At 44.1% G+C, this 12,213-nt stretch overlaps 1 protein-coding gene across 2 annotated transcripts in view; it reads left to right on the top strand.

Annotated features, from left to right (window-relative positions):
- Positions 1 to 11,446, top strand: part of INSR (insulin receptor) — a 123,085-nt gene extending 111,639 nt beyond the window's left edge. For both annotated transcript variants that reach the window (XM_075070976.1, XM_032782860.2), the window contains 7 exons: positions 825 to 892; positions 2,136 to 2,365; positions 3,950 to 4,060; positions 4,158 to 4,317; positions 5,329 to 5,458; positions 5,660 to 5,794; positions 7,544 to 11,446. In XM_075070976.1, coding sequence (XP_074927077.1) covers positions 825 to 892; positions 2,136 to 2,365; positions 3,950 to 4,060; positions 4,158 to 4,317; positions 5,329 to 5,458; positions 5,660 to 5,794; positions 7,544 to 7,898 — 1,189 coding nt within the window. In that variant the 3' untranslated portion in view covers positions 7,899 to 11,446. The remainder of the gene's footprint in view (positions 1 to 824; positions 893 to 2,135; positions 2,366 to 3,949; positions 4,061 to 4,157; positions 4,318 to 5,328; positions 5,459 to 5,659; positions 5,795 to 7,543) is intronic.
- The last annotated feature ends 767 nt before the right edge of the window (positions 11,447 to 12,213 follow it).

Here is a 12,213-nt window from a genome sequence, read left to right as displayed (position 1 = left end):
CCCTTCTGTACTGGGGGGACCAAAACTGGACACAGTATTCCAGGTGTGGCCTCACCAGTGCCAAATAGAGGGGAATAATCACTTCCCTCAATCTGATGGCAATGCTCCTACTAATACAGCCCAATATGCTGTTGGCCTTCTTTGTGCCGAGGGCACACTGCTGACTCACATCCAGCTTCTCGTCCACTGTAATTCCCAGGTCCTTTTCTGCAGAACTGCTGCTTAGCCAGTCGGTCCTCAGCCTGTAGTGGTGTGGGGATTCTTCCATCCTAAGGGCAGGACTCTGCACTTGTCCTTGTTGAACCTCATCAGATTTCTTTTGGCCCAGTTCTTCAATTTGTCTAGGTCACTCTGGACTTTATCCCTACCCTCCAGCTTATCTACCTCTCCCTCCAGCTTAGTGTCATCTGCGAACTTGCTGAAGGTGCAATTCGTCCCATCATCCAGATCATTAATAAAGATGTTGAATGAAAACGGTCCCAGGACCGACCCCTGTGTACTCCACTTGATACCAGCTGCCAACTAGACATGGAGCCATTGATCACTACCTGTTGAGCCTGACGATCTAGCCAGCTTTCTATCCACCTTATAGTCCATTCATCCAGCCCATACTTCTTTAACTTGCTAGCAAGAATACTGTGGGAGACCGTATCAAAAGCTTTGCTAACATCAAGATATGTCACATCCACTGCTTTCCCCATATCCATAGAGCCAGTTATCTCATCATAGAAGGCAATCAGCCCCATGAGCCCTAAGGTAACAGAAACACAAGGCGCAAAACTGTAGAAATACTGAAACTTTTTATGTATCTGTCTTGCTTCCAGACAAACTGAAGGACCAACTGGGCCACTCTATGCATCCTCTAACCCAGAGTACCTGAGTGCCAGTGATGGTGAGACCATGCTGCAGTTCTGATCATTCCAATGCTTCACTTGGTTTGGAATTATGACTTGGGAAACATGGATCAATGTATAAAAGCTTAAAGGATGTTCTTGTCCATTTGTGGGTGGGAAAATGTTGCTACTAAAGCAATTCTAGGGTAGAAAAGAGGAGCTCAATTAGTTTTAAAAAAAATAAACCCACTTTTGAGTTGGTGATAACTATTAGGAAGTGGTGTGCTATTAACATGCTTGCTACTTTGATCTGTGTGCTGCAGCACAGGGACATAAAGCAGGTGATGCTGGGATTTTTACTGCCACTCTTGGCTGTTGTATTTATCCAGGTTTTTTTGCTCAAGAATCTCTGGTACATTGATGCTTTGCAAAGAATATTTAATGGGATCACAATCAACGCCTGCATCTTTCACATGCCGTGCATTTCTCAGGGCTACTCTGTGTAATCCACTGAAAAGGGTTTGGAAAGGAGTTTCCTCCCTTTCCTGCTGTAGGAATGCCAGTGAGGTTGGACAAATACACTGTGTTTAAGCAAAGTACTGTGCATCTAATTTCATTGTGTTAAGAGGAGTAAGAAGGGGGCTGTTTACTGAAATCCACCTTTAGCTTATTTCTTTACTGAAGCAGTCATGTTTGTCCTCTAGCCCAAGACAAGGCTGACAGTCTGAACGCAGCAAGATTATTTTAAGATGTTGAGTTTTGGAACAGTGTCTTAGTGTCCGTTATTTGTTAGATTTGTCATATCTTTGTGAAAAGTGAGCTCGGTGCGGAATATTCCATCCAGTACAGGAGTGAAGCATGGGTGTCTGAACTAGTGAATGTGAATGCTGGATGTCTGCTTGTGGATCATAATCCCCTTTTTACCTGCATTGTGCACTTGCTGCTGCGTTCTATCACTCACCCTGCAGATTCTCCCTGGCACACGCTTTGCAAGACTCAGTCCTACTGTCTGTGGGACAGACGCTTCTTGCCTTACTCCTTGTGCAGACATTTGCACCAGGATAAAGTGGGAATGAAATACTGCTGTCTGATTAGGCAGTGTTTTCCACCCACCTTGCTCAGGTGTAAATGGCTGCACAAGGCAGGGGGTGACTTTGGCCCCCAGTCTCTAGTCCAGCCCCTGTCTTGCTGAAGTGGGAACAGTGTTAAGGCCTGGGTGTTCCTGTCTCCTGTGCCTGATTGCAGAAACCTCTCTCCAGTAACTGCTGTCCTCATTCAGAAATGTCTTTCTCCATGTGACAGTTTATGTGCCCGATGAATGGGAGGTCCCACGAGACAAGATTAACCTTCTCCGAGAGCTCGGGCAAGGCTCCTTTGGGATGGTGTATGAAGGGATAGCCAAAGACATAGTGAAAGGGGAGCCAGAGACTCGGGTAGCTGTGAAAACCGTTAATGAATCTGCCAGCCTCCGGGAGCGCATTGAGTTTCTGAATGAAGCTTCTGTAATGAAAGGATTCAGCTGCCATCATGTGGTAAGTGAAGTTTCTTTACATTAAATGACTTGCTGGTAAAAATCCCACCTTTGAACTAATGTTCCTTTAGTGCTTTATAATGCTAGAGGATCAGGCTGAAAAAATGGTTAAAAAGGAAGCAAAATCCATCAATGAGAGAGAGTGGCAGAGTCTGGAAAATTCATCTTCCTGTATAATTTCCCTTTTGCTCTTTCAAGCTCCTCCTCCCCCCTTCATGATAGGGCCCTGTGTCCCATGACAGCACTCGGATTTTGCTACAGAAGTGTTGGTGTGACTGGGATGGGGCCAGCTGTGGTCACTCAATTAGGGTGAACTGAAAGAATGGGGAAGACAAAAACCTATTAAAGTTAAATCTAGTGTAGATGTGGCTAAATCGATTCCCGATCGCTCTGCTGTCGACTCCGGAACTCCACCATGGCGAGAGGTGGAAGCGGAGTCGATGGGAGAGCGGCAGCCATCGATCCCACGCCGCAAAGACGCAAAGTAAGTGATTCTAAGTCGAACTAAGATACATTGACTTCAACTATGCTATTCTCGTAGCTGAAGTTGTGTATCTTAGATCGCTCTTACTAGTTACTCGGAAGTCCAAACAACACAGTTCCCTTAAAAGTGATCCAGCCTCAGGCCTCCAACCAGGTACCTAAGTCAAATATGATGATTTCTGAAAATCTTATTTAATCATATAAAAGAAAAAGTTCTACCAATCCCAAAGGATCAGACACATTTCCTCCCAGGTTAATGAATGTTTCAGATATTAGCCAAATACACACTACAGCAAATTCTTATTAACTAAACTAGAATTTATCAAAAAACAAGAGAGAGAGAGTATGGTTAAAAGATCAACATAAAATACAGACATGAGTTCAGTCCACTGAGGTTCAGATTCATAGCAGAGATGGTGAGCTTTGTAGTTGCAAAGTTCCTTTAGAATTCAGTTCATAGGTCATATTCCAATGTCCAATTCTCATATTCAGGGCGTCCCAGCATAACTGGGACCTCAGTTTTGCGACTCAAACTTCCCCTGATGAAGCCTAAGCAGATCTGAGATGACAGTGTTCTAGCATCCACTTGACCACACAGTCCTGATTAAACAATAGGCTTTTGATGTAACCTTTTGCTTTCTAAACACCAGTAATTAGTCACACAAATTAACATAGGGCAATTTATCCATTAGGCAGTCTATTACAGACTTCAAAGAGACATCTAGACAATGACATTATTTTACCCAAGATTCATCTAAATGTTAATATTCCCTTTTGATCTTGTCTGTTTACAGGTAGCATCTAAGATGCACACAATTAGTAAAAAGAACAGGAGTACTTGTGGCACAGTTAGTATTACTTCTAACAATATAGGTTTTCATTTCAAAGTTCTAGCCTATTTAGCATGAATGGCCCTAATTTATCATTCACATACCTTTCTAACATGACTTTTTAAAGGTGGGCTTTGGGACATTCAGCCTGCAAGCTGTTTAACCCTTTCCAGCCATGTGTCACAGTTGGTTTCACTGTAAACTCCATTTTCACAAATGTGCCATGCCCAGACACAATGCTAAGGGAGAATGCCCATTTCCGTGTTTTTCAGGTTCGCCTCCTAGGGGTGGTCTCAAAAGGACAACCCACACTGGTTGTCATGGAACTGATGGCACATGGAGATTTGAAAAGTTACCTTCGCTCCCTGAGACCTGATGCTGAGGTAAAGGTGGGAGAGAAGCGATATTGGAGGGAGGGGGAGCGTGTCATACAACAGACTGACTTGCTTTGGTTTTTAATACTTTCTGACTTAACTTCAGAATAACCCTGGCCGTCCCCCACCAACTCTCAGAGAGATGATCCAGATGGCTGCAGAGATTGCAGATGGTATGGCTTACTTGAACGCCAAAAAGTTTGTCCACAGAGATCTTGCAGCCCGTAACTGTATGGTTGCAGAAGATTTTACTGTAAAAATTGGAGGTATGTAATGTGTGCGTCAAATCTAATACTAAGCTTTACCTGTCGGGAAGGAGGTTCTGTGAAATCCTAGACTAGTGCTATAAAAAGACATCTGACCTCCGTTGGTTTTTAACTGTCTTTCAAGTTCTACATTAAGGTGAACGTTCTTTGTCCGATATCTTTTTCTGTTTCACCTGCCTTGCAGAAGGTGCTGCAGGCACTTTGGTAAGTGGATTGTCTAGGTGAGCCTCACTGCAGCTTCTATAGCTTCTACTAAAATGTAGTTAATAACTTCCTCTAATGAGAGCTCCTCAGGAAATGTCATATTATTTCTTGCTTCCATGAGAACTGTGACAGAGAAAGTATCCTATTCATAGAGCATAAACTAAAAGCTAAGGACTGCTAAAGATGTAATTAGGCCCAAGGTCTAGTTATTATGGAGGACAAATGTCTAAAACAAGTTCTTAACACCAGTTGAGTGGATAAAATTTAAAAATAATCCAACTCCCCCTCAAAGCCTCCTCTGGGCTGAGGCCAGCCATCTGGAATTTCAGGCCAAAAGGAATTCTGTTTTCTTCAAACGAGTGGGAAGAGATCCGTCAAAATAGAGCTTAGTTACAACCATGACCATGAATGGTACCATGGCTGCATCACAGTTTAGGAAGGAGTGGGGGGAGGGGGGAATATGCTCATTCTCTAAATACTCTCAAGATAGCAGCATGACTGAAAGTTGGGGTGTCATAGGCACAATAGCCTCACCTAAGGAAAGGAATTGTTTTCTGTGGTTTAACTTAATGTGCTACATAGTTGGACAGACTCTAAGGCAAGCTACTGTGGCTCCCACAGTGGAGAGATCCAGGAGAGGATTGTGGAAGAAACCAGTGGAATGAAGTAGGCAGGAGTCCTGCAGTGTGGCTACCTGGCCCTGCCTCTGTGCTGGTACACACAGTGTTAATGTGCACATGTTACAGAAATGGGAGTCCTTTCAGCAAGGACTGGACATTAGTAATACATCCTAACTTCTTTTGTCAGACTTTGGCATGACCAGAGACATCTATGAGACCGACTATTACCGTAAAGGAGGCAAGGGGCTGCTGCCTGTGAGGTGGATGGCACCCGAATCTCTAAAGGATGGTGTCTTTACTGCTTACTCAGATGTGTGGTAAGTTGCACTCTGCATTCCGTGATGTATGTGTGTGTGGCGGGATAGTAAGTTCTGCAGAGAACAGGAAATTATATTTTGAAGCCGCTTCTTAAACATATAGTGCATCTTCTAAAATCTTCCTGCGCTAAAAGTAAGCTGAACCATTTCTTCTCTAGATCCTCAGTATCAATCTGATCAGTGGTTCTGGTCTTTTCTCAGGTCATTTGGAGTTGTCCTTTGGGAGATAAGTAGTTTGGCGGAGCAGCCATACCAGGGACTTTCTAACGAACAGGTGCTAAAATTTGTAATGGATGGAGGATACCTGGATCAGCCAGACAACTGTCCAGAGAGACTGTAAGTATTAGAGGCGAGTGGGAACTGACCAAGTTATGCTCCTTTGGTTAAGGTATGGCCAGTGAAGGTGGCTGTAATTCCACCTCCCTCCTCCCCTGATGAACGGGGGGAGCAAAGCTGAATTTTGAGAGCCAACTGACAAAGAAATGTTGTCACTCCATCCTGAGTGACCCAGAGATGAAGAGGAGAGTCCAGCGCAGCCCAGGCGACCAGAAAGGAAAGCCAAACTAAATTGGGCTATATAATCGTAAGAAGAGAGAGTGCACACCAGAGTGTGTGAAGGCCAGAACACAGGGAAAGTCTAAAATATATATAGACCAAAACAAAAGGCCTTTCCCATCACTGCGTTTTAACACACAGTGATTCACCTCTGCAGAGTGGTGTGCTAGGGCTGTGCTTGCTTCTCTGCAGTTCCTAGCCAAGTGGCTGTAAATGCTGGGGAGAGGCTCATCAATCAAAGGGACGGGTGCTACTGCACTGTAGAAGCTGTCTGCAAAGCGACACCTGGTCGTACGTCTATATTAGACAATTCCACCTGGTTTGCTTCTAGGCAAGGGTGGTGGCCATTTTCCATTCATTAACTTTCAGGAATCCCTCATATGGTGAATGGGAAGGGAGGGTGCGAAGTGTCATGTCTTGTCTTGTCTCTTTCCTGTCTCCCAGGCATCGCAAGGGCCCTGGTTAGTCTGTCCTCTCCAGTGGTTTTGTCATCCCATCAGCATTTTATCCTTGCCCAGCATGTGCTCCATGTTTGATTCTGTAGCCAACCTCAAGGCAGCACTGAAACTCTCCTCCCAAATGATGAAATAACAATAGGTTAACCCCCTATGGCCTCTCAGGGGTGGGGTTACTAAGAGAGTGATGGTGCTTAAGAGCTGGAGTGCTGAATGTCATGGTGCCACTAACAAACCCTTCTACAATGAAACTTGCAGGGTCTCAGACGAGTTGCTAGCTCCAGCGTTTAGTTTTAAAAATGGCAGTGGAGCTGTCTGTGTCCTGCTACCCAAGCCTAGCCAGCTCTAGGCTGCGTGTTGTCTGGCGTGTTAGCCATCATCTTCCAGAGCCTGCATTTGGAACGTGAACAGGACCTGGGCTGCCCATGGGAGCAGCTGGGAGGAGGAATGGCAGGGCAGGTAGAGATGAGAGGGATGGGGAAAGGGTAAACACAGAAGGTCAGAAATACAGGGAGGCTTGAAAAGAAAACCTCTTGTAGAGAGAGAGAACATTAAGCAGACTTAGAAAAAGGATAAAATATGGTATAAATTGGCCATGGGAAAATTGAGACTGGAAATTAGAAGGTGGTTTCTGATCATTAGAGGAGGGAGGTTCTGGAACAGCCTCTCAGTAGGAGTAGTGGGGCAAACAACTGAATTAGTTTTAAAATGGAGCTCAGTAAGTTTTGTGAACAGGGTTATATGATGGGGTGGCCTGCAGTAGCAGCAGAATGGGCTCTATGGCCAGGAGGTTCTTTCCATTCCTGTGTTTCTACAGTTGAATGAATCTGAGGGAGTCATGGGCCCTGGCAGACAGGGAAGGAGAGGAGCATGAGGCTATAATAGGAAAATTGGAGACCAGGAATAGAAGAAAACATAAGAGACTAAGTGGAAATGTTCGATCAGAGAGCTGACAGCCATTGCAGGGAGTTTGTCCCAACATAGATTTGGATATTAAATTACACTAGGCCCTGCTCAGATCTGTGCCTGTGAAAGTGATTCCCAGATACTGACTCTCTTCTCTGTCCCCTTTCAGGCACAGCCTGATGCAGATGTGCTGGCAGTACAACCCCAAAATGCGCCCTACCTTCATTGAGATCATTGAGATGCTGAAGGAGGACTTGCACCCCAGCTTCCAGGAGGTGTCATTCTTTTACAGTGAAGAAAACAAACCTCCCGAGACAGAGGAGTTTGAGATGGATTTTGAGAACATGGAGAGCATACCCCTTGACCCTTCCTCCTATTCGCAGAGGGACAAAGTACTGGGGCGGGACAATGGGCCCGCCATGGGCCTCAAGGGGAACTATGAAGAGCATATACCTTACACTCACATGAACGGTGGCAAGAAAAACGGGCGGATTCTGTCCATGCCTAGATCGAGCCCTTCCTAACACCTCCTGTTTGGCCCAAGGGTTGTGTCTTTGCTTTTCCCCTCCATGAATCTCAGGACTCTTGTTGTTGCTGCCACAGCGTATGACATACAACTACAAACTCTCTGTTCAGATTTTTAATCATCCTATGATTGAGACTTTTTTTTTTTTTGACAAGTTGAGTGGTTGTCAATTGACTTATCTGTGAACATAAATGGAAAAGGTTTCCATGGTGGCTGTCCCTTCTGTAGCCATGGTTCAAAACAGGAGCTGACCTTGTAAATTAGGTTGAAAGAAGAGAATCCACATTTGCCAACAAAGGAATGAAAATCAGTGATGTCTGAGCTACATTATAAAATTGCAGAACAAAACTTCTGCAGGACATAAATGTTCTCAGCAGAATTCCAAGCTTTATGGCATCCTCTTCAGAAGCATTTCTTTCACTAGAGCTGAAGGATTTTAACACCCATCAATTGGACACGCCATTTCCTCAGATTGACCAATAGCTGCTGCTTTCATACTTTTTTAATGAGTTAAATCCGTGTGTGTGTGTGTGTGTGTGTGTGTGTGTGTGTGCACGCACGCGCAGTATATATACATGGGGGTGTGTGTATATATATATACAAATATACACTTCTTTTGTACATAAGTTTTGTATGTTCTCACAGAAGCTTTCCTCTTCTTGGAAATATGTATTCTCTTTCCCAGTTTCCTAGAGTGATTGAACGCTAAACAGATTATTTTTGTACTAAGGACTCTTGAGGAGTAGTTTTTTCTCATTAGCATATGAGGAAAAATATGCTAGGAGCCAAAGGAGTAGAAATCTGAGATTTGTGGCTACTTTCAAGACCAAACAAAACAGGAACCCATGACCTGATATCGTGCTTTCTGTCTTTATAACATTGAGTATATATATTGTTTGTTGTAGCATATTTAAAATGTTTTTAGTTTTAAATGTTAACTACCATATAAATTATTGAGTGTTTATGATGATTTTTGGGGGGAGGGGATTGGGGAATGAGTTTGTTTGGTCTTAAAGTGGTCCATGGATTTCAGAATGAACTTTATTTTAGCTGATTACCCTCTTAGGAACTATGAAGCACATGTTAAGTTTGTACTTGACAAGGCTTTAAAATATAGTTTTGTGATTTATATCACACAGTCAGCCGGCTCCAGCCCCAAGATAACGTAGTTTGGACTTGAGTTGGTTGGTGGAGGCTGACAGACAAAGCATTGCCTCAGCCCTCCGTCGCTCTGCTTCTTCACTTTCTTTCCCTTTCATGTGCACTTTCCCACAGACATTGGAGAAAACAGCACCAGGTGAAAGAGCAAAAACTCTAACAGAACAACAGACACTAACCCACCCAAAGAGGGGAGTGCTAGGCTCCTGGCTCCATGAGTGGAGGCGAAGCTGAACATGACTGTGGTGAACTAGTCTGTGCCTGTCTGCAGCCTGCGTGGGCATTTGGCCTGGCACAACAAGTGAGACTTTGGTGTTTTCCTGAGATGCCTGCACCATTCCCCATGGATCGTTATGGGGCAGTTTTGTTCTTAGCCCTCCCCTCCAGCTCTTCAGGATGCTAACTTTTGTGTTTTGGGCTGGGCTTTGTTTTGCTGCTCTTTGCATAAAAGGCAAAGCTGTTTAGCTTAGGGTGTTAGAAAAGCATCATGAAACTACATGTCTCCTACAGTGATGAAAGGATGTACTGTCAGGGAAAGGGGCTGAAGCAGGGGGGAGTGAATGTACTAACAGGCTTGAAAAACGCAAACCCCTGGATCTTGCAGGCTCTTATAATGCAGGTGATGATTTCAAAGGGAGACAGAAGGTGAAAATCAGCAGCTTTTCTCTGTGACCCCGTGAGTTCCCTGTGCTGGATGCAGTCCTGGCTTATCAGGGTGGGGCACTAAGCATGTACATGTGTGGCTTGTTACTTCAGACCACATGTGGCTGCTTCGGCCTCCCCGCAATTGAAAGACTAATCACTGAAAATAAAATAAGGGTTGGTGCTAATAGGGAGCACATCACTGATCCCTCCCTGCTAACCCAAAACTATAGACACCTGGTAGTACAGCACCTAGATCAAGGATTATGGACTTTCTGCACCTCCTGAAAGGAACAGCACCCCCTGATGTTTGTCGGGCCTGACTCGGTTGGGACAAAGGGAGAAGGTACAAAAAGATTGTTCGCAAAATGTATTGTATAAATCTGAGGCCAGAACTTCACAGTTCGAAAGGTCTAGCTTGCATTCTTGTGCTTTACAAACTAGTAACTATTTAGCAGCTCTATGCTACACTGCAGGGAAGAAATATTCACACACTTTTCTAATTGAGAGAGGTTTTCTTATGAGGAAAATTTTTATTTATTTTAATATAAAATAAATCACTATAAAAACAAACAATTTTCTTTCTTAAAGCATACAAAACGTGTACATTTTTATCTTTGAAAACTAGGCAGGAGGGTGTGGTGGGTTTGTTTGTTTTTTGTCCTATTCTGGCACAGTCTACCTCAGTGTCCCATAAGGCTATTTTTAATATTGTGCATCTCTAGACTTGATGAAATAGTCTGGTCTGGACCTATTATGAATTAGGGAAAATCAATATCAACTGATTCCAATACGAGGGGCCATTCACCAGAGGGATGGGAGAACAGCAAATCATTATTTATCACTTAACTTAAGCAGTGATGACCAAAGACCCTATTTGTGGCTCTAAGTAGACAATGGTCAAATTTGACTGATGCTATCCTCTTAGTTCTGCTATGATCAGGAAAATATTCTGATATGGACAAAATAGCAATTTCCAGGGTTAAATATTTGGACATTCTTCCTGATGCAGTGCCCTGAAATAGAATAAATAGCATTTGTTTGGAATAACGTGTGACCAATGTGGACCAGATAATCAACAGTGCGTAATAGATCTAGAATATCAGGATTGGAAAGGACTTCAGGAGGTCATCTAGTCCAACCCCCTGCTCAAAGCAGGACCAGTCCCCAACTAAATCTCCAAATGGCCCCCTCAAGGATTGAGCTCTCAACCCTGGGTTTAACAGACCAATGCTCAGGCTAGTGCTCAAACCACTGAGCTGCCCCTCCTTCTAGTTTGAGTTGGACAGCTTGGATCATGTCTATGTTCTTAATTTATACCAGTGTGAATCTGGAGTAATTGATAACAAGATGTGACCCCGAAAGTACAACTTTCTCACCATATTGTTGCTTTAGGAACATTGCAGAACTGAAGTGATTGTCTCTGGCTGTTATTGGCACTGCAGAAGACCTTATATGGACACAAATATTGGAACCTCGTATTGGGTTTGGCGAGCTGTAGTTGATATTGGTTGGCCCTGTGTAGTGCATATGACTTGCAATGTCCAGCTCTTTGAAGAAGGCAGGGAATACATACTGTGTTTTGTGGTCCAGGCAGTCCATTCACATGACATAAATACATGTTCCTCACATGAGTTACTTCAAACGTCTTTTCTCTCTCTCTCTCTCTGCATGCGTGTCTGTGGGTGCGGGGGTGGGCGTTGAAATCAAGTTCCTTTTAATAAAAAAAAATCAGCTGTTACAGCACTTAGCTTTTAAAGCTGATGCTTGTTTTTCTGAAGAGGTGAGAAGCACAACTGAAAATGCTCTGTTAAAGCCCAACATTTGCTTTGGAAAATCTTCATTTTTAGCCCACAATTGACATTGTGGTCCATGCTGTTGAAATTGTCATTATCCTGACGCGTATTGGGACTCGAAGAACCCTGGCGTTGTGTCTTGCTGGGAACTACTCCTATAACACCAGCCAAGAGGCAACAGGGCCCATGCATGAATATAGTTGATAAGATCTGTGTGTGGTGGACGAAAGTTTCTGGTTTTGAGCTGTTCCTACTAACTCATTTGCAGAAACGGTCTTAGCAATAATTGGCTTGTTCCTGGTCCCTGGGGAGCTGTTGCTCTGATGAACTTAACGGATTCGTATCAGAGCTGAAAATACTGTGACTGTAACAGAAGCACAGGCACATGCTGAGGGAGAAATCCTGTTCTTTGGGGAGAGGCGAGGAGGAGGAGAACAGTAGTCCAGGACCCAGGGTGGAATGGCTCAGGATGAGCAGCTGCAGCACACTACTGAGAAGGCCTCTTTCTCCTTGTCCAAAACGTCTTTCTGGCTATCATTGGTACAGATGACCACAACATATGTCTGGATGGGCCCCCCTTCCTAGCATTCACCTGAGAATCCGTGATGCAGGTAGGAAGTTCTCCACATCCCCCACTGTGAAAGGTGTCCAGCCCCACAATGTAACACTATTTCTAAAGCTTGCAAAGCAGAAGAGATGAGCAGTGAGTCCTGCGCA

Source organism: Chelonoidis abingdonii, chromosome 11 (genome assembly GCF_003597395.2).
Source record: "Chelonoidis abingdonii isolate Lonesome George chromosome 11, CheloAbing_2.0, whole genome shotgun sequence".
In the NCBI taxonomy this organism is placed as follows: domain Eukaryota; kingdom Metazoa; phylum Chordata; order Testudines; family Testudinidae; genus Chelonoidis; species Chelonoidis abingdonii.
Note: the sequence above shows the minus strand (reverse complement) of the source record. Positions and strands in the feature narration are given on the sequence as shown.